General features: G+C 47.0%; 1 protein-coding gene across 11 annotated transcripts in view; it reads left to right on the forward strand.

Annotated features, from left to right (window-relative positions):
- The window catches only part of Tns3 (tensin 3), a 257,261-nt gene that overhangs the window by 40,649 nt on the left and 190,725 nt on the right, over window positions 1-25,887 (forward strand). For 7 of the 11 annotated variants that reach the window (XM_035452698.1, XM_035452696.1, XM_035452699.1 and 4 more), the window contains exon 2: window positions 21,221-21,332. In XM_035452698.1, coding sequence (XP_035308589.1) covers window positions 21,221-21,332 — 112 coding nt within the window. Of the gene's footprint in view, window positions 1-9,614; window positions 9,757-21,220; window positions 21,333-24,447; window positions 24,616-25,887 lie in introns of those variants that run through there. The other 4 variants (XM_035452700.1, XM_035452702.1, XM_035452703.1 and 1 more) reach the window with 3 other exon arrangements.

Raw genomic sequence — 25,887 nt, forward strand, 5'->3', positions numbered from 1 at the left:
CCCATCCTGATATCAAACCTGAGAACTCTAAAGTTTGGGGTTCCCTGCATCCTCCCATTCTGCCGCAGAACTCCTGCTGTCCTGGCCCATGTACTACCACCCCTGCTTGCCTTATACTTTCTGGACCTGAGGCTGGTTCTGAATATATCCAAGGATATACCTTCCCTAGGGGACCTCAGTCCTCAGTGTGGACCCTAAAATCAGTCTGAGGACTTTCTTAGAGTAGACAAATTTTATTTTGTTAAATAAGGAAAAATGCTAAAAAATCACATTTGGATTTAAAATGGTCCTTGGCGCTTCTTGAAGCATCACTTTAGACCAGGCCCTCTTTCTCCTTAGCAGCTGTGGGTCATAGTTATATAAACACACCTCACGGCTGAAGAAGAATCTTCAGCGGTAGAACACACAGTGTTCTACATTCTGCCTTTACCTGTGTGGTTGGATGCATGACTGTGCATAGGAATGTACACATGTGTGTATCCGCATGTACACACAGATATGTATGAGTGCATGTGTATGCACATGTATGCAGTATACATGTGTGTGTGTATATGTATGTGTGTATATTTGTGTGTATGCATCTTCTGAAATAGAGACAGAGGCTGGCTTTTTGAGTTTTTTTTTTTGTTGTTGTTCTTTTCCCTTCATTCTCACCTCACTCATGTACTGAACCCTAGACAGCTTCCTAGCTTGGCAGGATTATGACAAACCCATCCTTAAGCATCTCTTTTATTTGTCAAATCCCTGTTGTTTTGTTAGAATCTATCTTGCAGCCAAAATAGCCCCAGGAGGAAAATAACTAACGATGAAATGAATTAAGTGTGTTAGAAGAATGTGCCAGGTTGGGGTCCATATAAGTCCATGTTTGTGGGTAGCAAGGGCATCCCTCCCTAGCATCTGTATGGATGCTTCCTGTGAAAACTGCCTTTTGTGACTGCATCTATAGGAGGCAACGGCTGGAATCTTCCACACCCAGCTGGACTCATTATTTCTTCACAGACATAGTGCTCAGTGTCTTTGTCCTTTGCTTTGTGGGTATACCATTTGGAGTTTTTTCTCCAAGTAACAGTCTTAGGAGGATGGAATCCTTCCTTGTTATTTCACCATCTGGGGGTAGTGGTTACTTTGTCCTTCTGCCATGGGTTTGCTCATTCCTACTCCTCACCTCAGAATGCAGTTGCTGTCTGTTGGCTCCACTGCCCCCGCTGCTGGATCTCTTTTCTCCACTATGCGGTGTGTTTGCTCCCCTCCGGACTTTCCTTGGTTGACAGACCCTGGAGCATTGCAAGGCCAGTGGCAAGAACACTTGGCAGTTCTCCTGCCAGATTGTCCTGTGGTTTCTGCTCTATCTCTCAGTCTGTCGATTGGAGACTGGCCTGGCCAAAGGCTGCCCCTCCTCTGGTGGTTTTGCTGGCGTTCCAGTATCTGTGCCTCTTGTCACTTTTCCCTGACCTTCAGGTCACAAGGTGATCCTACCAAGGCTGCATTGCCTAGTATTTCTTGCTTTCTTCTCTGCTTAGGAAACACCTGGTACAATCCAGACCTAAGCCTTGTTGGGTCTTCTCCTCTAAGTATGTTCAGGGGGCCAGCCACCACCTAATACACCTGTCCCCACCATTACCCTTAACTCTGGTCAGCAACTGGCTCTGGCCACTTCCTGGTACCCCTCAGCCTGATCCACCACCAGCAGTCGTGTCCCTTGTCTGTGGTCCCCAGATTGGTCAGGTTTTTGTTTCCATCTCTGCCTCCCTTCCAGTCTGCTGCTCACTGATAGGGTAGCCAGAAACTTGTTAGATTTTTCTTTTTTTTTTTTTTTGAGTCATATTTCAGTAGTAGCTGGTCCTTCCTTCCACAAGGACTTCCGATTGTTTCATTTCTTTCTGCATCACAGCATCCTTATGCTGGCCACAGGACCCTGGGAAAGAAAGCTGCTTAGGGGTCCTGCCCCAAACAGAGCCCTGCTGCCTATCTTTGACTTGAGTGCTCTGTCATGGCGGCTGGGGCCACTCCTCATTCATGACCTTGGTGGTGTTTGTGTTTCTGCCTGAAGTCACTCTATCAGCTCCTAGATAAACTGCGGAAGCACCCTTGACATAGAGCTGTCCACCACACAACTCCACCCCATTATCTGCCATTTTCACTGCTTTCTCTTTTGTCTGTAGACCATCTCCTGTATCACTTATCAGAAATGGGAGGAACCTGAAGACAGGGTCTGTTCCTGGAGTCTAGCAACAGGATATGGGCACAGATGAACTGTCCTGCAGGGACTCTGCCTTGACTTGTATGTCTGCTGTGGGTTAGAGCCTTCTTTGATGGCCCCTCTGAGAAGCAGGGCCAAGTATTGGTTTCCTGGAGACACCTGTATCTAGGGGATGGCTATCTAACCCTCAACTGGTCTGAGCATGGTTGTTTGTCACCCACAGGCTGCCATGAACTTGAGCTCCTACTCCACCCTTGTGAGTGAGTCAGTGCTGCTTGTCAGGCTCAGACCTAGAGGTGGGGGGAAGCTTAGCCTCCCCACTGCAAAGGACTGTCTTTGACCAAGTAGTATGATGCTGAGGGTGGGCTAACACTGGGAATGATTCACATCTCTTGTGTTTTGTAGACCATCTTGTTATACCATTGAGTGTTATCCATGCTGTGAAAATAGATGTATTATCAATATTGTCACTGGTTTCTGACTATACTGGGATTGGAAGCCAGGGACCTTCACATGCCAAGCAAGTGCTGTACCACCGAGCTACATCTCCAACCTCTGATTATTCTTTGTACTGGTTTCTTAGTTATAGATGTAGTGACCCCACAGGCTGTAAGATACTGCTGTAAATGTGTGACTGAACCTCCCCTCAGGGTCCACACTGTCTTACTCTGGGACAGAGACTCTCTATGGCCTGGCTGCCTACCCTCTTGTCTCCATATTTGACTTGGGCAGCAGGCTCAGCAGTTTACCAAGCTCTCTGTGTATGCAGCTGTGAGGATTGTGGTCAGTTCTGGTACAGACACACAGTGAGGTCTCTGTTCACATTTCCCTACCCCCTTCTTTGGTCCATTTAGCAAATAAGTCTGGTGCCATCATCATTGTCTAGCTTTGGACTGGGGTGTGGGGATAGATGGGAACAACAGGGCCCTGGTAGAGCTGGGGCTGCAGATGTTCAGATCAGAACATGAAGAAACCTGAATGGGGTAGGTAGTAAGACCCATCAAGTAGTACCATTCATTCGTTCATTCATTCATTCATTCATTCATTCATTCATTCAGCACATGCTAACCCTGTTCTAGTGCAGAGTCCCTGGCCTCTTGGAGGTGACTTTCCTGCACTGCAGAGCATCACTGCAGTGATAAGGACACCGAAACAAAACAAAGACAGAAAAGGAAGTACCCACTGGTGAGGACTGTTTTCTATAGGGCATCATGTAAGGCTTCCTGGAAGAGGTACATTCTGGCAGAAATTTGAAAGAAGAGAGTAGAAAACAGGGTTGGTAGGAAGGAGAGACAGGTGCAGCCAGCAGAGTTTTGCAAATGTCCTGAGGCAGCAGCATGTGAACAGATTGGACAACTCTTCAGGGATGTAGGGAATAGATTAAGTTTGCCTGAGGGGCCTGTGGTTTTTTAAACAAACTGATTAGATCTGGGAGGGGTTTACTGGATTGTGAATCCTTCCTGAATTCCCCTAGAAGAAGCTCCATCTGGCTGGCTTTGGATACAGAGGTCAGTTTATTGGTGGACTGCATGATGGGAGAGGAGGTGATGAGTCTGGCCTCACTTTGAATTGATTCTGCAGGACTTCTTTGTGGGTGGGTTGTGTGCACTAGGGAAAGTGGAAGCCTTCAGGCTGATGGTAGAGTGGTAGCAAAGGTGGATGGATGGGAGGAGCTCTTAGAGGGACAGGGAGAGAGAGACGGGGTTGATGTTGGAGTCTTTCAGTAAGTACTGTGGGGAGAAGGGCTGTCAGCTGATGAATCAGTGGCTGCAGGGTGACAGTTCTGGAGGATGCCCACAGTGGATCATCTAGGACAAAGCCCACCCACCAAAGTTTTGCAAGGGCGGGGCGTTGTAATAAGACATACAGTCTTATTACAATCACTGTGCACGTACTGCTGGAAACTGTAGTAAGATGGGGAAGGCAACTGGGGGTGAGAAAGGAGGACTTGGGTATTCCTTCATGGTCCAAGAAGCTGTGGAGAGGTGGGGTCTGAATGTCTCCATGGGATGAAGACTGGTGTTTGGGTGTGTCAGTGGGATGGGGTGGAGCATACTGCTTTGAGAGTACAATGAGTACCCCTACAGGTATCTTCTGGGAGGCTCAGAGTTGTAACACAGTTGAGGTGGGAGGATCTGAGTGTGGTTGTTTTTGAAGGATGTGATGCTCTCTAGCAGGTTTTATTGCAGAAGGCAGGCAGGGAGGGAAGAGATGGAGTTTAGGAGGTGGTGCTGGGCCAGCATCACATGACTGGATTCATGAGGCCTGGGTTCTGTAATGTGCAGCTAAGATTAGAAATGGTGGTGCCATTGAGTGGCCAATGCTGTTCTGGACCAGGCTGTAATTGATTTTGTGTGTGTGTGTGGTGTTACAGCTGTACAATGGGCAAGACTCAGGAATGGCAGGGTAGATTTAGGGCTATGTGTAGAACTGGAAGTGGCAGCCTTGGCTTTTGCTGCCCCTCTGGTCTTCACCTTTCATTCTCAAACAGCAGATGCACAGTGTAGCCTGGCCTACTGGCTGGTGGAACTCAAGTGTGATCCGGTGGTCCAGGGTAATGATAAGGACAAGCTAGGAGGAGAGTCTTCTGGTGTCATGACTTCCTCCTGTGCGGTTCACACTTTGAGAAGAAGCAGGCTTGTCCTTCTAAACTCCTGACATCTAATGCTCCAGTGAGTGGAGATGCTGCCCCTGGGGCTCTCTGCGGATGCCTTAGCCCTGTCAGTTCCCAGCTGCAGTCATTTTGCAGGGCTAGGTGCCCTGGTTCTTCCTTCTGCTCTGTTCCACTCTCCCTTCTCTCAGCTTCTGGGCACTCTTCTCACCCGGGCTTCTTTCTTTTCCTCTTTTCTTTTTCCAGAGGATGGATCCCTTTATCCCTTTAGGCTTTAGGAGTGTCTGCCCCTCCCATTCCTCAGTAAACTCCAGAAGGCATGAATGGAGAAATGGTCCCTAAGCAGCTAATCAGAAATTCAAAGGGCAGCTGATAGGAGGCCTTGCATTCCAAAGGCCTAACCCAGGGTGTAACCGAGGGGTGTGGCCTCCAAGTGACAGTCACCTTAAACCCAGTGGCTGTCTTTGTTGATTTACACACTGACTCCTTGTATAAGGCCGCGTTTGCCAAGCACAGCCCCAAGGGGTGTGGGCCGAGGTACACAGTGCGAACGCCCACCCCACTACCATGAGCTTGGACATAGTTACGGAGCAACAATAAAGGTGTCATGCCCTAGCCAGCACCCCCCACCCCAGCATGAAGACAGTGATGGCTATAAATTTGTTCTTTTTTAATAAAGAAGTGCTGGGAAGTTTGCCGGTCTCTTGCTATAAGTATTTATTCTTCAGTGACCTTTTAAAATTAAAGCAACTACTCAAAGTCTTTAGGAAGTTCAGAGCTGACACCTTTAGCATCTGCTCTTTGGAAGGTTTCCAGCCTTTGCTGAGTAGTTATGCAGGGGTTGGGGGTGGAGGGGTAGAGGGTGGGCGGTGTGCCTCTTGTGTGGTAGTCACATGTGTTGGGTAGTCACATGAGTTGGGCTCCTGCATTAGTGCTGTACCAGACTTGAGGATGAAACTCTTCAGATCCAAGCCTCAAGGCCCTTTCCGTGAAAGGGGAGGGAACTACCATGAATCCGGTGGATTCCCTGAGCTATCCGTGAACCTCCTGGAAAGGAAAATGCTGACTCACTGCCACATGAACAGCAAACTTACCTTTGAAAGACTTTGATAATAAGGAGCTAAAATTTGTCCTCTTGATGAAAATAGAAAGGGGGCTAGCATTGGGGGGGGTTGCCAGACATTGGATGAAGCCCCTCCATGACTGCCTAGTTAAGGTTCACTAGATGTCTTTGAGGTCAGTCAGCTGCAGTAATGAGGGAAGAAACCATGACTCAGAGAAGTTAATATTAAACCAGCCGTTGCACAGCTAGCCTGGCTGGAGTCTTCTAGGGCATTCTGGCCTTTGCAGTGTGTGTTGCCCACCTCCTTTTTAGGCATGTCTGTTGTGGGAATGGCCCAGCTCTGGACTTCTATTCCCAATTCCATTGCTCCTATCAGACAGCCCATTGGGAGATTTTGAAAACATGCTGGCATCTGGAGTTCCCCTAGGATTTGTGGTGTGAATAATTGGGGTAGAGTTGGTTCATTTGGGGATGTTTCTATCCACCCCCTTCGGGGGGATATAAGGGTGAGTGTGGCCTTCCCTGACCCTGGGTGACCCCTCTGATGATGGGCTATGTTTTCCACCCAGGGTTCAGATAATCCTTTGCTTTGTGTGCTGGCCTCAACAGGGGAAGCTGGATTGTGTCTACTTTGGGAAGCTGAGGAGCTGTGAAAGGAGTAAGGCTAATTCATGGGCTTCTCTGTGGAAACTGGACCAGGTCTTCACGTTGCAGGAACTGTCCCAGCTGTACTGGCCTCACCCTGGGACTGACCGGAGACTGTGTGGAGGCCAGACTTCGGTTCTCCTTTGCACACTGCCTGGGGAAACTGCACAGGTGTTCTTGAAATTACGTTTGATCCCTAACTTTAATTTTTAAACTCAAACCTAGTCATTGTAGATATTCATAGAACCCAGCAGTGTGTGTGTCTCTCAGCTCAAGCATGGTGTTTTGATAACCATGTGCATTATTACATACAGGTAACAGTGGGCTAATTAGCATATCATCATCTTAAATGCTTATTATTTCTCTGTGGAGACAGCACTGATATCTTCTATTTTGCCTCCAGGTGGTGGTGGTGCACGCCGCCTTTTATCCCAGTGCTAGAGAGGCAGAAGGAGGTGGATTCCTGAATTCCAGGCCAGCCTGGTCTACAGAATGATTTATCGGACAGGTTCCAAAGCTGCAGAGAAACACTGTATTCTCAACTATGGCAGCCTTCAGTGCAATAGAAACTCAGACCTTACTTGCATCTAACAAACTTTGTACCCATTGGTCCCACCCCCACCCCACCCCACCCTGGGCCTCCTCCTGACCCTGTCTAGACAGTGGTAACCACCTCTCTACTCTGAATTGTCAGATTGTTTTCTCATAATCCACATATAAGTGCGTTCTCTTGGTGCTTGCCTTTCTGTGCTTGGTGTTTTTCATTAACCAAAGTAACATCCTAGGTTGTTGCAAATGGCAGGATTCTATCCTTCTTTATGACTGAGTAGTATCCAATCAGGTATTTGTACATCTCCCTTATCTATTCATTTGTCAGTGGCCCCTTAAGGTGATTTTAATCACTTCCAGTAGCCACACAGCCTGAGTCTGATCAAGTTATTAAGTTTCTTGGAGCCACTATTTTTTATTACTTTAAAATTCCTTTTATTACATTCTAAACATTTTATATGTATGAGTGTTTTATCTGCATGTATGTGTGCTGGTGCCTACAGGCTGGAACTGGTGTTACTGATGGTTGTGAGCCACCATGTAAGTGCTGGGAATTGAACTTGGTTAGTAGTAGTCTCCTCTTCCTCTGCTTCCATTTCCTAGACTTTTGAAACGAGCTCTCAAGGAATGTCCCTGGCTGGTCTTCATAAGAAACTGGCCTGCCTCTGCCTCTTGAGTGCTGAGGTTAGAGGTGTGCCCGTCCAGTTTAGAGCACTGCTTCTTAAATGCTTGGTCATGGTTCTACAAGGAGTTCTATAACTCTGTGCGGGCCACATGAGAGCATCTGGCAACAGGAACATGTTTCTGAATGCACAATGACCAAATGAACCCAAGATCAGAAGCGCAATGAGTCTGAAGTGTTGCCTGCAGCACTCGCTGGGGTTGTGCAGGCATTGGTTCTGAGCACAGTGCACACTTTGCACTGCACATGCTGTCTTGCAGTTCTTTGCAGTTAACACAGCACTGCCTGGAACAGTACAGACTCCAGACTGTTGTATGAATTTCAGTGTTTAGTATAGCAATTTTCTGCTCTTATAGAAACATAATGGTCTAATTGTTGAAAGCAAGGGTTTAATATGTTTGGACCATTATCTTCCAGCATTATCAAACTAGCATATTTAAAAAAAACTAGCATATTTTTATATTATATTGTGTTAGAATATTCCCATGTATCTTTTTCCTCCCTCTGCAGTGGTTGTGTGTATCCTGGCTCCCTGGGATACTGGAGGTCTGTCACCCCAGGAAGGTTGATAAGAGCCCTTTGGGACAGAGGTTTCCTTCTACTAGGTTGGTTCAGTAAACACAGAGAACATTTACCATGCATTTATTACATTTAATAATTGGGTATTTGTTTTTCAATCCCACCACCCCTTTCCTAGAGCTAATTCCCATTGGGAGGGTGAGACTGTGTTTGGGTGAATGTCCTGGTTTGTTTGGACCTCTGGGTCAGAATGCCATAGGAGGGTGGCTTGGGAATACAACTCATGTTTTTAGAAAGTTTAATAGCAAGCTGGGTGGTGGTGGCACACGACTTTAATCCTAGCACTTGGGAGGCAGAGGCAGGTGGATCTCTTTGAGTTCAAAGTCAGCCTGGTCTATAGAGTGAGTTCCAGAACAGGCTCCAAAGCAATACAGGGAAACCCTGTTTCAAAAACAAAACAAAATGGAAAAAAAAAAAAAAAGTAGTTAATACCAAAGGACTGGAAGCTCACAGTGGGGATGGGATTTGCAGGAAAGGCAGTTTTTCTTGACTTCTCTAAGTCAGGGGGAAGGAAGTATATGATGGGAGAGAACAGGGGAAATGGAGCATGTTTCCTCAGAGCTGGTGGAACACCCTGCTACGATGTCAGAAGTCACCATCTGTTGCTGACAAAGAAGCCCCTGATGTGGTTGTCACAGATTGACAGTTGACCCTAAGCTGTTGCCCTGACTGATGTCTTGAACTCTGTAGTCCATCTGTAGTCTGTGAAGATGTATTGGTGGAACTGGTAGACAAATGCCACCCCTTGAGGACAGTGGCCCTGGGATTCCTCCCAGATGCAGTGGATGCTGAGGCAGATTTTATGAGGCAAGTGTCCCTTAGAGGACAAAGCAGTGTTAGGGGTGGGAACACCCAGGCTGCTGTCCTACATCCATCTTGGTGGTAATAACTGTGTTTTTCTACCATGTACCTTGGGTCAGGCGCCTCAAATGCAACATCTTTAGTTTGTTCTATTGCTATGATGGGTACGGATATCTCTGGGGATGGTGTGTGGTGGGGGAGGGAGGGTTATGAATTACTGCCTGGTTGTTATGTCTTGTGTGTCCTTGATTCACCAGTGAACCCGTGAGATCTTGCATTCCACATTCTTCTGTCTCCAAGTGTGTATTGTCCCTTCTCCACAATTCTAAGGTAGCAGGTGGCTAGAAGTCTCCTGGGCAGGCTCTGCCATCTTAGTGGGGTGGACATGGCTCTGGTGTCCTCCCAGGACTCCAGGGAGTCTAGGCATACTGGCACATTGTAGGTACCCTGACAGACACACTGTGTTCCTCTGTAGGTGGGATGGAGCACAAACTGGATGCACTGGGAAATAAACGGAGAAAGAAGGTCTTCCAAGAGAGGGGTTGATCCATGTCTGTGCTTGAGCAAGGCCCAGATGCCAGGGCCTTGGGACAAGAAGAGAAAGCCAGACTTAGAGATTTCTGCAGGTGAGAGCTGCCAGTGGCTTGTTGTTAGCACTGGCAAAGGCTTGCTCAATCCAAGGCCACAGTCATCTTGACCTCTTGATTGACATGGGATCTACCACCTTCTCAATCTTAGACTTATTCCTTTCCTTTTACAATGAAGGTACTATTGGGCTCTCTGTTCTCCAAAGAGATAGGTGCTAGGGGGTGTCTCTCTGCCTGTGACCCCACAGTGGCCTCCACAGGATGAGTGGAAGCTGGTCTCAACCCTTCCTTACAAACCCTGTACAACCCTGCCCTGTCTTCTCTGGGAGCTTCTCCTGTTGTTCTGCTCATCCCTTCTCCATTCTACCAGGTGGGAGGTGCTGACCCCATGCAGCCCTCTAATTATGTTATTTGTTTGTAACAGTGGGGATTCAAGGACTCTATGGCTGATGGTTTGCAATGCAGTATTTTCACTATTTTGTCATTGGAACCCTCTGAGGCTTAGCTAGCCAATTGGCTCCACTTCAGGCTGTCTCCCATTTCCTTGTGGAATGCTCCCCTGTCATTCCTGTGGGTGTGACCTTGCCACAGGGCTCTGTTTCTGTAACCCTGACCCCTATGGACAGAGCTCATGATGTCTGTTTATGCTACTTTCACTTCTAAGTGTACTTCTGCCAGGAAATGAGATTCACTGCTGCCCCATGTCTGCCTTCTGTAGAATGTTCTCCCTACTCTTCTAAGATAGTAGGCTCCAGGCTTCATTCTCTTGTAGGTATCCAGTTTCCCATCACATGTGTCTTTCTTGTCATTCTATTCACATTTCAAAGCATTTCCAGGCTGGGTGTTGGGAGACTGAACTCTGCTGTTACTCTCCCCTAACACTTATAAACACCCCTGCATACACGTCAGACTGTTCTCCTTGTCCACAGCTGGTCTTACCCCAGGGTTAGCACCTCCTAAAACCTCCGCATGACCAAGGATCCAGCCTGGCCCAGTTGTGGTCTTTCTCTTGTCACTGCCTATTGCTATCCTGCTTAGCTCCCCAGCCTCTTTCCTGCACCCTGTCTGCCTCTAGCATTAGCTGGATATTAGCCACCATGTCTGGACTCCTCACCCAAACACATTCTCATGGCCTGGAAAATATTTGCCCCATCCAAATCTCAACCCACTAAATGAAGTTTTACATCATGCGTGGACGCTGTTGTTCCCTGCTAATGCTGTGTGCTCATGGACTTCTCAGTGGTGGATTCTATAGGTGAGCAAGTGAGCACGTGAGTGAGTGTAAGAACAGCTTACAGATCAGAGTGACAACATTCATATTGAAACTCAGATCTAACATGAGAAAAGCACATGTCCTCAATTCAGTCCGAGTTTTCAATACTTAGACGCCACATAACCTCTCTCCTTGGGTCCCCAAGGTACTGATGTCTCCCTTGGTTGTTTAGCCTCCCCTGCCCCATGTGAAAAGAATGTCATTTTGTTCCTGGGGACCAGGTGCAGCCAGAAGCCAAGGGGAGGCCAATCTGGGCAGTAGGAAGCACTAAGGAGTTGAGCAAATCAGAGAAGAAACAGGAGGCCGGAGAGAAACTTGTTTCTCACTGTTGTCTGCAGAGTGGGGATGACACAAGTCTGCTACTCAAATGTTGGATGGGAATCAGCCACCACAAGAGCTGGCTGCCTACCATGGCTTCTGGATTTCCCAGGCCCCATGGATCTGTCTGCCCACATCTTGCTTAGGAGGTGGAGTTGGGTGGGTAAGGGTGAGACAATGATGTGAGTGACCATCATTGGTGGCTAGGGAGCCGAACAAAGAAGGACCTTTTCTCATCTGTGCCCACATTACAATGTGCCTGTGTGCCATGGGCCTGCACAGTGCTATTGCAGGATCCAGATGACCAAATGCAGAGTGGTTTCCTCTGCTATGAATTCCACTCAGGGATGGGAGATGCTTAACCTCCAGAGATGGGGACCAGGTGGAAGGTGGATCCTCAGCTGAGCCCAGAAAAAGCAGTTGCTATCAGTCAGAAAAGAGAAAAAGGAAAAATCCCCAGAAGTCAGAAGAAAGCACAATGGCCCAGAGTGGAAGCCAGAGTATGGAGCCCAGCTGGGAGCTTGGCTGAGGGATCAGTCAGAAAGGAGGCCAGGGAATGTAAGCGAGAGGTACAGCCTGATGAAGGGACTGTGGGCAAGTCCCCTGGCTTCAAGGTTCTGGACCTTGGCCCAGAATCCTTGGCTGTAATTGCTGATTCTCTCCGGGACTGAGACAAACCAGTTTGTTGTCAGGAGCTAGAAGGTGTATTACATTTACATAGTTTATAACTAGTAATAAAGAGTAGGCGTTTTCTGAATGGTGTGTTCTTATAAATAACTTCCGGCAGGTTCAGGTATGCCTGTGTAGCAGGCCGGAGCATTGCCTCAGCCTTCCTGCTGCTGGGCTCACAGACATGAGGTGCCACATTTGGCAGCATCTGCCTCTTAATGGTACTTCTGAGTGGACCTCAGAGTGTGTAAAGCCCATACTCTCCCTCAGAGCTTTATCACATTAGGGCATTATGTCTTCATTTCTGAATTCAGAGTCTTCTGCTGGCTGTGTCAGCACCTTAGTAAGGCTTGTGGCTGATGAGGCCAGCCTGTGGAAGGACTTGCTGCATCATGCACACCTCCTGATAGACAGGCGAATCACTGTTTCCTACCCTTTTGGGCTGCATGTGGGATCCAGAGTGAATGCAGTACTCCTATTCTCAGGGATCCCCAGGCAGTGGAGGAGGCTAGAGATGGTGCATGCAGGAACATGACTGAGAGACTTGCAAAAACTAAGGCTTAAATAAGTGGCTATAGGAAAACAGAAGTGATGGAGGGATACTGAAACAGTGAAAGATGAACACTGGAAGATGAGTAAAGGTCTCATTTGAGGGGGCGGGGAATAGAACGTGTGCACATCTACCTGGTGATAACTGTATGAAGACATGGATTCCTGGACGGCATGACTATCTTAGGCAAATTTTGGTTTTATTTCTTTTATTTCCTTCTTTTACTCAGCTTTTGTAGAAACTTGAAGTGCAGCCATTGCTGCTCCACTGCGGAAACAGAAAGATGGATATTTAGTGCCAGGACCTGAGAGGTTGAATTGAGGGCTGGAATTTGCACATGTGGTAACCATAAAGGCCCTTGCAGCCCACCCAGACTGCCCTCCCTGCTAAGGCATTTGGGCACACAGACTCAAACTAAGAGTGTGAGATCCACAGAGGCTGGGCTCTGGGACACTGCAGGCTATTAGAAGGCCACATGAGCTGGGCCTGGCGCCAGGGCCACTAGGGCTTCATGTTTAGAGCTACATGCTAAGTACCCTGCTACTCCATTGCAGGGGTCTCTAATGCTGCACCTAAGAGATCCGAGCAATTGCTTCAACTTGAACCTATCCATTTTCAAAGCAGCCGTTCCATAGTCTCAGAAGTTAGACTTGCCTTGTCTGTAGCTATCCTCTGCTGCTAAGATTGCTTTTAAGGACACAACCCCACACAGGTCCACAGGCTGGGGTAGTAGAGAGGCTGCTCTTGTTAGAAGAGTATACACTTGGCTTTTTAAAGGGACTCTCAGTCTTTCTGGGCTCCTGGCTTGCCTTTCCTTCATCCCACCCCCCATGCTTCGTTTCGAATTTCCTTCTAAAATCCCAGACCCTGAATGGAACGGCTGAGATGAGATTTGTTGGGATCGTCCAGAAGAGAGAATGGGGAGTTTGCATCCATCCCCTAGGTGTGCAAAGTGGGCGGTCACTTGCTTTGGGCTTTGCCTGAAACCCCACCGTTATAGACCTTTTCCAGCAAGGTCAGCGCCCGCCCCCCTACTTTAAAGCTTCAGAAGCAAATTGGTTAAAAAGCCCCCTCTGCCTTAGTGTTTTCCTTCTTCCTACTCCAAATGCACTCTTAGGTGGGTCGTGTCGATTACCGGTCGATACTTCCCAGCGCAGACACAGGGTGGACTGGAGAATAGTCAAGATTTTAAAATGCCAAAAGCCCGGGGAACCTGCTGCGTTTTGATTCTCTTTAAGCCCCTGGGCCAGCGCGCCTAGAGGTTTGAAATCCTAGTAATGCCGAACTGCGAGCCAAGCTTTGGTAATTCCAGTCAGATGGCGGCAGGGAGGCGCCCCCACCCCCCACCCCCCGCGGGAAGGCGTTTCTTCGCCCACTTCTCCCGCGTCTGGCTGAGCAGCGGTGCCCGGCTCTGGGCTGCGGTCTGCGGGGGAGGGCGGGCTAATTCGTGTCAGATGGAGGGCGGCCGCGCGGGGCCCGCCACTCGCGCCTGGCTTTTGTTCCTTGCGTCTGACTTCTGACGGCAGGAGCTTTTGCAGAGGCCGCCTGAGACGCACGCGACCCTGTGCCTTTCCCACGCAGGACCCGGAGCTGTCGGTGCTCCTCACTTGCCCGTGGAAGGGGGGCGGATCGCAGAGGTGGTCATGCGGTGGCGCGCGTTGGCCCCGGGCCCGCCAGCGAGGTTGGCGCGCGAGGCCGGGGCGCGTGGGCGTCCGCGCCAGGTGAGTGGCGTAGCAGGCTGATTGGGCTCCCTCGGGCACGCACGTGGGGGTCCCGGGTGGGCTCACATGGCTGTGCACTTGTGGGCCTGTGAAAGCGCGCGTGCCCTGGCTGCTGCGCGTTCGTCTGAATGTGTGTTGGGCTGTGCACGCGAGTGTGTGACAGTGCCTAGGGACCTCGCAGGACGCGGCCAACTGCTTGGGTGAGCCCGGGGCAAGGTGGTAGTCAGGATTGCCCTAGACCATTTCAGTCCAAAAGCCGCTGGAAAATGCCTCTTTGGATCCCTTTCTCTGTAGCGGAGGCGGGACCACTGGGCATTGCGCAGACTCGCTTTTCCCCGCGTGTGTTTCTTGCCGAGGTTTCTTGCCCGGTCGCGCCTGGAAGAGGTCTAGTGCAAGTTCCCCGGTCTCGGAGGACACCTCCGCGGCCTGTGGATCACAGGACCATCCTCTGTGGGGTTCAAACTAAACAAGCGCACGGTAGTGGCCCCACCCTGTCTTCTAAGTCTCATAAATCCAACATCGACTTTGATTGTTTTCTCAGGAAACTTTTAGAAGATTCTGTAGAGCGAGTGTCAGTTTTGCTTCAGCAGTCAGACATAGTTGCTCTAAAGTGCTGGTTCTCAACCTTTATAATGTTGTGACCCTTCAGTAACAGTTCCTTATGTGATGACTCCCAATCATAAAATTATTTTTGTTGCTTTTTCATAACTGTGATTTTGCTAATGTTATGAATCGTAAATATCTGATAAGCAGGACATGTGATAATGCAACTCCCATGAAAGGGATCCATAGGTTCAGAACTACTGCTCTAAAGTATGGGAACATCTGTTGCTTGTGTGTGTGTGTGTGGGGGGGTGTACCTCCTGCCCTAGGAGCCTGCCTTCTGTGGGTAGGTCTAGGGACACTTCTGCGGATATGGGAATGTTTCAGGTTTGGTTGCTTTCAGAGAAGCAAAGTTAAGCTGAGAATGTGTTTTTGATCAGTGCTGTCTCCCCAGAATGCTAGCTAGCTACGCCAGTGCACCTACGTTTGCTTCCTGTGGTGGTCAGAATATTTCCTGAAGGGAAAGCAGCTCGGATTGTGCCGACATATCCTTGTACTATGAAACTACTTTGCCACAGTGACCTTTGGTGGAGAGAACATGGCTGTGGGTTCCCTGTGCGGTTTTGCCTTTCCACTGAATGGCGAGCCTCTGTGCCCTCCAGAGACCTCACTATCAAGGCTAATTGCACTGGCCCTCTCTGGACATCCTTGTGGAGCCAGCAGTCTTACTGGTTACTCTTCCAAAGTTTGACTCCTAACAATTAAATGCAATTTAGGTTCCTGAACTGGCTTTGCCAACTGCTTCAGCTTTGCTGTATCTCCCCCCCCCCCCTTTCTGGGAGAAATGAAAGCCTGGAATCAGGTGAAGACAAGGGCAGCCTAACTCCATCTAGCCCTCTTTCACAAGAAAGATGTTATATAGCATGCACGTGAGCAGATGTTATTATACTATCTTAATAAACTCCCTGGGGATTGAGCAATTGAAATGGCTGAGCAGGCACCACAGTGCATCTGCTGTTCCACTCTGCAGCCTCTCTAACTGTGGACCAGTGAGCAAGAGGCTTGCAGGGAAACAGTACCTCTTTCTCCTTGCTTGGAATAAAGGTGTTTGTGACCAATGAAACGTTACAGTATCTCTCCTTGGCCCACAGACTATAGCCAGTTCATTTAGTGCACAAGTCCTAATTGAGAGACTGTGGTCTGATGTCTGCCAGCTGGGCAGGGCTCACAGTGGACAAAGGAGAAAGAGCTTGGTATCCCACACATAGGATGTGGAAGTCTGGCACAAGAGAGAAGATTATAAACAAAGAGCTGCAAGGTGGGCAGAAAGGTATGTGCCAGGCTGAGTATGATGAAGGGTGAATTCCTGTACCTGTCTGAATGTGGCCTTACGGTGAGCCTTATCCCTCATTGGTTGCCTGTGGAGTCTAGGTCTCCTATATCATAGTCTCCATTTGTATAACAGTGGAGGTTGTGATAATGATGTGTAAGTTCCTTACTAATGTGAGTATTGCAGACTCTATCGGGGCTCTGGATACAGGGTGGCTGCTATCAAGTTGGCAATCTCTAATTTGAAGCAATCAGACACAAGCATAAGGAGGAGTATTTAATAAAGGTGTCTTAACAGTACTCGTCTAAGTGATACTGTTGGTTGTAAGAAAGAGTGGTTCTCAGCCTAGGCACAGATGAGAATCATCTGGGAGCTCTAAACACTTCCCAGTGTTTTCTGCTCCTATCTTCAGGGGAATCAGATTTGAATTGGTCTGGGGTGAACCCTAACCCAAGTTGTTTTTAAAACTGCCCAAGTTATACCTTTGGGTGTGTAGCATTTAGGTCATTTCCAGTAGGAGAGGGAGGGTGTCCTTTGCATTTAAGAGGAGTTGTGACTTGCTCAGGGTGGCCAAGTTTAAATGTAGATGGCAGAGCCAATGCAGCTCTTTCTGTGACAGTGTTGTCTATATCATAGCAGATACAGGGAGATAGGTAGTGTGGTGTCAACATAGCCAAGGAACCTGAAGCGTTTGGAAGATTTTAGGTCTAGAAATGGCCTCTTAGGCTTGGAAGTGGTAAAGGTTTTTGAATTTCAGTTGCAGGAATTCATTGGTGACTTGTAGAGAGAACAATGTGTTGATCTTGTATCCTCCAGCTTTGCTAAAGTTTTTGTTTTTGTTGTTTGTTTTTTGTAGATTTTGTCAGATTTTTCTGCCTAGGCTGTCAGGTTACCAGGAAGAAGACTATTTTACAGCTTTCCAAATGGGTTGCCTTTTATTTCCTTTTCTCTCCTCATTGTACTGTTTAGAATCTCGATGTGAAGTCTTGATTAGTGCCATCTCTGCCCTGTCGTATATCTTAAAAGGACGCCCCAGCTCCTGTGACTAAGGATTTATCTAGCCACGTGTGATCAAGTGAGGAAGCCCCCTTTTTTTTCCTGTTTGAGATCTTATCAGGAAGGGACAGTAGGTTTTTGTCAGTGGATTTTTCCCACTGATTTAGAAGACCAGCTGGTTCCCCTCTTAGCTTATTAATTGCTTTTTTTGACAGTTTTGACAGTTTTTGATAGGGCATTTCCCTGCCTCACCCTCCAGAGCTCTGATATTTAAGTTTATTGATTGATATTTTGATTGTTTTGAACTCTTGCATTTCTGGGATAAGCCAACTTTTCACAATGTAGTATGTTGTGGATTATGTAGGCTAACCCATGTGTTATTTAGAAGTGTAGTATTTTGTTTGCAACCGTTTGGGGATTTTCCAGAGACTGCCGTTCATGTTCCCAACTTTGATTCCATTGTGGTCAAAGAAAATTTCTTTTCTTCAGTAGGACTTGAATGCATGTTGATTTGTTGAGACTTGTTCTGTGTCCACAATATGGCTAAACATGCCAGTACACTTGAAAGAATGTGTGTTTTGTTGCTCTTGAGCCAAATATTCTGTTTCTGTTAGGTCAAATTGTTTGATAATATCATCCAAATCATTTGTATCCATGTTTGTTTCCTAACTAGATCTGTCAATTGCTGAGAGAGGGTTGCATAACCAAATGCCACAGAAATGGTGACCTAACAGAAATGCGTTCGCTAACAGTGCTGAGGAAGGGCAGACACCATGGTTGATTTGCTTTGAGGACTCTTTTCTTCACTTGTTGACAGCCATCGTCTCCCAGGTCTTTACATGGTTATCCCTTTATGAACATGGGGTCCTTGATGTGTCTGTCTTCTTATAAACCATGGCAATTGCTTATATTATTTTGGATATCTCTGGGGCATTCCTGACCAATACCTCATAGGGGAGGTATCCTATGCCAGGCACTGAGATTTTCATCAAATAACTGATGCCTTAGGAGAGCAACATTGTCTATCCATGCAGGCTACTTCCATTTAAACTCATTTTAAGAAATGTGTTTTTTTTTTTTTTAAAGAAACAAGTGTTTAAAATTATTTCACCAAATCATAGGTTTCAATGTGGTTCTTTCTTCTGTCATTTGAGTAGCCCTTCTCTGCCTCCTTTTCTCTACTTCTTCCTTGTCACATTTTGATAACATGTAATAAAATTGTAATAACACCCTTATGGTCCTTGTTTGCTAATTCTAATGTCTCAGTCAGTTTCCATCATTTTTTTCCAATTATGAATTCTATTTACATTCTTGTCTCCTTAAGTGCCTGATAATTTTTGACTTTGTGAATTTTACCTTGGTTGGATTCTGGGAAATTTTATAGTCTTTGTGGTATCTGGTGTGCTTTTTCTCTGAAATATAGTTATGTTCCTGGATAGCAGTAACAGCCTTGGGGCAGTGTTTTTCAAATAGCTTATGTAGGCCAAGGAAGGGCTCAAAGTAGAGCTAATCTCTACAAGGCATGGTCACTCTGCATTTCCTGTAGAATAGGGCAAAATTGGGGTTCCTGATGTACAGGGTCCTGCTCCTCTAAACCTGCTGGAGAGGCATAGGGTGTATGTTGGAGGGGTGGGGGACTTTTTTCTAGATGCTTGATGGGCACACATAAGCTCCTCAATACTGGTCCTTTTTGAAGTTTTTTCTGCAGACCTTAAGAGTTCTGCTTTGTGGCTGGAGAGATGGCTCAGAGGTTAAAAGCGCTGGCTGCTCTTCCGAAGGTCCTGAGTTCAATTCTCATCACCACATGGTGGCTTACAACCATCTGTAATGGGATCTGGTGCCTTCTTCTAGTGTTCAAACATACACACAGGCAGAATACTGTATACATAATAAACAAATACATTAAAAAAATAAAAGAGTTCTGCGCTGGGCGGTGGTGGCACACGCCTTTAATCCCAGCATTTGTAATTCTAGCATTTGGGAGACAGATCTCTGTGAGATTTAAGGCTAGTCTGGTCTACATAGTGAGTTCCAGGACAGCCATAGCTACTGACAGAGGAATCCCATCTTGAAAAACAACAACAACAAAGATTCTGCAGCTCTTCATTCTGTGGTGCCTTGTAGGAAACTCTTCTGGCTTTCCTTAACAGGTATCTCACTGGACTGCAGCCTAGAGTCTTCTTAAGCAGCAGTGGTGGTGGGAGTGAATTCACCTTAACTTATTCTTCCCTCTGAAGTGCAGTCATGGGTCCCTGAACAAGGATGCAGTTTGGATGTATATCATCAGCAGTTGTCATTGTGTGGTATCACAGAGTGTGTTCATATAAACTAAGATTGCCTCAAATCACCAAGTGGAAGGGCTTCAGCCTTACTTCAGTCTCAGAGCACCTCGGTGCTTGAGGAGATTTGCTGACCAAAGCATCCCCATTGCTGTCCTTTATTTCCTGCTGCAGTGTTTGCAAAACAATGGTTCTGTGTATTTTGTGCATGATTTTAGGTGTGAGAATACATTTATTCTCTGGTAAGATTTTTGCACCAGCAGTGGAAGAAAGATCCTCTGAATTCAGAGTTAAGTAAATAAAAATGTTGCTGTCATGGTGTTCCATGTCCCCCGGGATCCAAAAAGCAGGTTAGCCCATCTTCCTAGGAGTATTATTTTATACAGATCTACACTTTTGACCTCTCTTGTACTTTAGCTAGTACGATGTACAATTATGAAACTTTTTTGGGGGGGCGGTTTGAGACAGGGTTTCTTTGTGGCTTTGGGGGCTGTCCTGGAACTAGCTCTTGTAGACCAGGCTGGTTTCACAAACTCACAGAAATCCACCTACCTTTGCCTCCCAAGTGCTGGGATTAAAGGTGTGTGCCACCACCGCCTGGCCCAATTAATCAGTGTTCCTTCAGGGTTGCCACCCATACCACCATGCAGTGAATTCTATGGCTGCTGTTGACTCAGATGTGCTTGATTGGCAGTGGACATCATAGAACTCTCCTATCCTTGCATTTTTAGATATAGTATGATCCTTTAATCCATGGACCTGCTCAGATAGTATGCACCTGTGTGTTTACAAACACTATTCAGTTTTACTGCCAATACTTTGGAAAAATCCATTCTTCTTATGAGACATAGGTTATTTCTTGTTTGGGACAGGTTTTTTGTTTTTGTTTTTTTTTTTCCTGTTAGAAGAGTTAGTATAGTGACTACAATGCATGAGTGCTGGGGGCTGGGCAGAAAGTAAAGTAATTCTTGTAGCCTGGATGCTTTTTAAATTACATTGTCACACTGTTTAAAGTTTGTAAGAAATTATCAAGCTTTTTTTCTTTTCCAAAGTAGTTGTTACTGAGTACATGAGACATGATACATTTTTTTTTCTCAGTAAATTTCAGTTATCTTGGTGGGTGTTCAGTGACCTCCGTGTGTGTCTTGACTAATACCCACATGGTTATTACTGATCATGTACTGTCGTCAGCAGATAGGCATAAGGATGTTTCTTAAAAAAAGATGAATGTTTCTAAGAGCCTTAGTCTCTGTAAACACAAACTTGGTAGATGAAAGCTAATCTCCTCATACTAATACTTGTCACCATGGTTAAGGAAGAAGCACCGAGTGTGTCCTAGGCTTACCCTAGGACAGTCTTCTCTACATAAGAGCACATTGGCCTGAGAGTCTCTGAACCTTAGTGGTTAATTTGGGACACCTTTGAAAGGAAAACTGTTCCGTATATCTTAACTTCATTTCGCTCTTTGCTAATTATTTATTCTACAAGAAAAAGCCTGTGTCTGGGAGGGTGAGTGGTTACTTTGTTATTGCGGTGGATGATGTAAGCCTGGAGGTTGGAAGGAGCATTTTATCACCTCGGTAGCTGCCTAATGTCTCAGTCCTGACGCACCCCAGGGGAGATGCGCATACTGACCGAGGGTGCCCTGCCCCCTGGATTCCAGAGTGTCATCCACTGGCTCTCTTCAGGAACTGTAGTTTGGTTGGTAAAGCTCCTCTTTCAGCCCCTTTCAAGGTTCGCTAGATTTATTATCTCCTAGGAAAGAAATAAAAAAGAAGACCCCACGAGCCAAAGGGCTGACAGTTTCTTCCTTTACTCTTTCAGCCAGAAGGATTTACCACGTGTCCTCACAGTTTTAAGAAAAAGGACTTTAAAAAGCCCAGAGTCTGTGGAGTGTGCAGACAGACCATTGACGGTCAAGGGATTGCTTGCCGAGGTAAGTCCATGCCCTTGAACCTCTCACCCTTTAGACCCAAAGTGTGTGTGTGGGGGGGTGGTAAAATGAAGACAGCCATTTATCTGGGAGTTTCCAAAAGTTAAGTCATGGAATTTCCCTGTTGCACTTCTCTTTACCCCCCACCTGGCAGGGCCTCCCATGTTTACAAAGATACACACTCCTAAGGAAAATTTCTAGAAAGAGCCCAGCTATTACCCTAGGCAAGTAGGCTGCCATGGGCAATTTGTGTCTTCAAGTCAGGACATTTACAGCCTACATTACACTTTTCAGGGTTTCACTTTCAAATCTCCTATGCAAATGAAGTGTCTCTTCTTGAATTAGGGTCCATTTTGCTGGTTTTGTTTTTTATTTTTTAGTAATTTATTTGTTTATTTTATGTGCATTTTTTCCCCCTGAATGTATGTCTAGATGAGGGTGTTGGATCCCCTAGAACTGGAGTTACAGACAGTTGTGAGCTGCCATGTGGGTGCTGGGAGTTGAGCCCAGGTCTTCTGGAAGCAGCCAGTACTTTTAGCCACTGAGCCATCTCTCCAGCCCAAGTTACGGCTCATTGTATTCTGGGACCTCTCAGCCTGTTTGTGGAAAACATTGATCTTGATGCTTAAATGTTACAATTAGTGCAACTTTGAATTCTTTTGTGACTACACATTGGTAAATTTCCAAAATAAATGTGACTGGCTACCATCACACAGTCCAGGAAGCCCATAAGGATTGGGCCTTTGGAGTGTGTTGGGTACTGTTCTTTGGTGCCTGGTCCATTATGAGGTTTTGGGTTTCCTTTATAGTGTTAGTTCTGCCTGGCTCTCTTTTCTCTTTTCAGCAGGCTAGCCTCAACTCTTGTCCTCCTAGCTTGCCTCCTGAGCGCTGGGATTGTAGTGTTTGCTGCCATCCCCAGCAGTTCCTTTGGATGATTTCCAGGGTGTCCCTGGTAGGCCTTTGTAGTGTTAGGACTCTGGCTCTTTTCTCTCTTTCTGACCTCCTGAAGTTTTGGAGTAGAGAGAAGATGCACCACAATGAGTCAGGAGTGGGCTCAGAGTGTGGCACTCTTAGGATCTGTGTAGAGTTAAAAGGCATCTGCCTGGCCTGTAGTATTCCAGTTTGATGCGCTCTGCTCCACAGTGCTAACTAAAGAGCATGCTGACTGCTGTCCTGTGGTTTCCATCCCAGGCCTGCTGAGTATCTCCCTCACTACCTGAGTCCCAAGTGTTCCCTCCCACCTCAGCCTGCTGGGGGTCCCCCTGTTGACCTGGGTCATTCCTGGGGGTTCCCCTGTTTATCTGAGCCCCAGTTGTCTCCTCCTACCCTAGGCTTCCTGGGGGGTCCCCTGTTTACCTGAGTCCTAGTAGTTTCCATCCATCCTAGGCCTGCTGGGATTGTCTGTGTCTCCATGTCCAGTACCCTGACCACAGGTGTCTCCTCCCACTGCACTCCTGCCTGGCCAGCTTCCATTCCTCTCACCCCACCCCCCCCCACCCGCAGCTGGTGTAGAATGCTAGGACCTCTTCTGCATTCTGCTTTGAAGCAGTTTCCTACAGGCTAGCCTGGCTCTAAGCCATGACATGCCCAGAGTACAGGGGTCCAGGAAGATGTCAGCTAGGCAATGGTTCATAGGCGTGCCCTCATTGATTGAGGAGGACAGTGGGAGTGGCACAGCCATAGGAACAGGCAGGGGATCTCCATCCCCTTACTGTTGGCCTAAAGGAAAAAGGAAGGGAGCTGAGAGCAGGTCATTGGTGTCCACGGGATGAACAGAGCTCTTTAGTGTGTTAGCAGAGGTGACCTTGTGGGGAGGGCAAGTTCACTGTCCTTTGTGTTTGTGAGCTCTCTATGCTGTACTTGTGGGGCTGAGTCCAACCAGAAGCAAGCCACCCTGCCGCTAGGTTCTGGACCTATTCCTATGTGTCATTGAAGGCTTCCAGACTTTTTTTTTGCCTGTTCACAAACAGTCCTGCCCTGCCCTGCCCTGCATAGTAACCTGGTCCTCATGAGATCTGTGTCACAGCACTAGGCTTTTCCTGTGCATGTCCTGTCTGTACAGGAAGGTCCCATCAGCCTAGTATAATGGCCCTTTCCGTGTGCAGACCAGAGTGGCATCCTCAGTGTGTCATCTGCCTCACCAAGCTTGCTCTATCAAGCTTGCTCTGTAGTGTCTGTGAGGGAAGACAACAGACCCGGCCTGTTCTCTGGGGTTAGCACATTCAGGAACGTGTATAAAAAGCCATCTAGTTCTATTTGTACTGTTAACCCCCTTCTTCTACAAATACTTCTATTTTAAGAATTGCATCTTGGGCCTGGTGAAAGGGCTCAGTGTAAGCCTGAGGGTCTGAGTTTAGTTTCCAAAACCCACATAAAGTTTGGAAGAATGAACTTACTCCTCAAAGTTGTCCTCTGCCCTCTACCCATGTCCCATGGCATTTGCACAGTTCCCCCCACAAACTCCCCTATAGTAATATTAACAAAAATGAATTAATTGTACCTCTAAATATGAGCCTCAAGTCTGAAAATAAGGCAGGAGAAGGTGCATTGAGGTGAAGTGGGGCTGAGGCTTCCACCTGTGTGGTCCCTGAGTCAGCATTAGCTAGTTGTGTGCAATTTGGGAACAGTGTAATAGCTGAGTCAATATTCGGTTGGGCTTTCTTCTGGGCAGCAGCCTCAACAAAGACAAAGTTTGCTTCCCCATCTAGGGCTAGGACCCACAGAATGACTGAACCAGGGGGCTGGCAAGGTGGGTGCAAAGCCTGTATTCAGCTTCATGGGACTCCCATCAGAGTTATGTCTCCCAGAAACTCTTTATGGAAAGTGCTCTTATGGGGTCCCACATGTCTAATACCCACACATGTCTTGTTCCTGTATACAAGCACAGATCATGCATGGGGATGGGGGGGGGCTCTTTAGATGAAGGGCTTTGCTTGCCAACACCTACAGCAGTGACTGGCATGCACCATGTTCATTGTCCCCAGGAAGAGTCATATTTCTTTATATAGTGAGGCCTGGTTTATGGAGGAACTTTCATACACACATTAATATATATATTTTATCCTACCTTAATATACTACCCTTAATACCGCATGTTGTTTTTGTTACTTTTACACAGAGAATCAATGGGCAAGAGCAGCAAGAAGAAACCCAAAGCAGTGTTGAGACTCTGACTTGCAGTTGGTGTATGCTGCTTAGATGGGAGCCATTATCCATCCTTCCTGCTCTGGACAATGCTCATTGTGTTGTCCTTGTCTTTGCCTGGGCTTGGGGTTCCTTCTGTGAAGTAAGGATTCAAGGCTGGTCCTGCAGCTTCTGTGAACTCTATTTGGTGATGTGTTTAATATGTGGTACATGAAATGTCAGAGGACTTCGATGGGCATGTCGGAATGGTATGTGGTTGTGTGTACCTGCCTGCAGGTGCTCGTGTGCTCACATGTGAATGGGGACCACATATGTGGTTCTGTTTGTACATGTGAATGGTTACAAATAGGCAATGTATGTGTACATGATTTTCATGAGTGTGGATGTGCCCATTCCTCTGACTGCATGCATGTGTATGTACACATCTGTGTGTGTGTGTCTGTACACAAAGGAGGTTCACTTGAGAGTATCACTCTGACTCAGGGCACTTGGTAGAATTGCACCTCTCTGTTCTACCATGACTATAATTTAGGTAGAGCATGACTGGGAGGTGCTTGCAAAAGGAAAGTGGTACTAGTGGTATTTGAATGGAGGAGGTGTTCAACAGGCTTCTCTGCCATTCGCTTTTTAAGAAAGGTTTGCTAAGGTGTGTCATTCCCAGATAAACATTTTAGTTTCTCAGGTCCTAGGAATGTAGTCAGACCTTCATAAGTGTGCAGGCCAGCATGATGGCCTTGTGGCTCAGAAGGCACTGACATTATACAACTTTGTCCCAAGTTCTGGCTTTCTGTAAGGCTGTGAGATGTCGTGAGCACAGCCCCCACCCCCCACTGGGACCCTCTGTGAGCTGTGCTACTTCAGGGGTGCTCTAACCCTCTACCATTCAGTGACAGACCACAAGGCACTGTGTAAACTAGAAGGGGCCCCTTCACACACAGCTTTATTCTAGGACCAGAACTATGAGAAATAGGTTTGCTATCTTGCTTAGCCACTCAGGCTGTGATTTTTCTTTTTAAATAGCAATCCGAATAGAGTGAGGCATCATATTTATATACACAAATGTAATAATTCTGTTATTATGCAATTACTACTTTAATGCCCTCAAATTATGTTTCAGAAATCTTAGATCTATCTGATCTTTCTCATGACTTTTCAAAAATTATTATTAAATTCAGTTGTTGCAGCTAATACTTCACATAAAGATGTTTCATCTTGTCTCTCAAATGCTTCCCTCTGTTTGAGGACAACGTAGTGTGTCAGGAGGAAATGCCCTGGTGCTATGGGTTGCATGTGTGAGCCCAGAATCCTTCAACAGTGCATTCAGGTATCAAACACCCTGCAATTTCCACAGGCAGTGGTGTCAGCCGGATAGGCCTGGGAGGCATAGGAGACAGACTGCTATGCACAGCTTGGT

Source organism: Cricetulus griseus (assembly GCF_003668045.3).
Source record: "Cricetulus griseus strain 17A/GY chromosome 1 unlocalized genomic scaffold, alternate assembly CriGri-PICRH-1.0 chr1_1, whole genome shotgun sequence".
NCBI classification, from domain to species: Eukaryota; Metazoa; Chordata; class Mammalia; order Rodentia; family Cricetidae; genus Cricetulus; species Cricetulus griseus.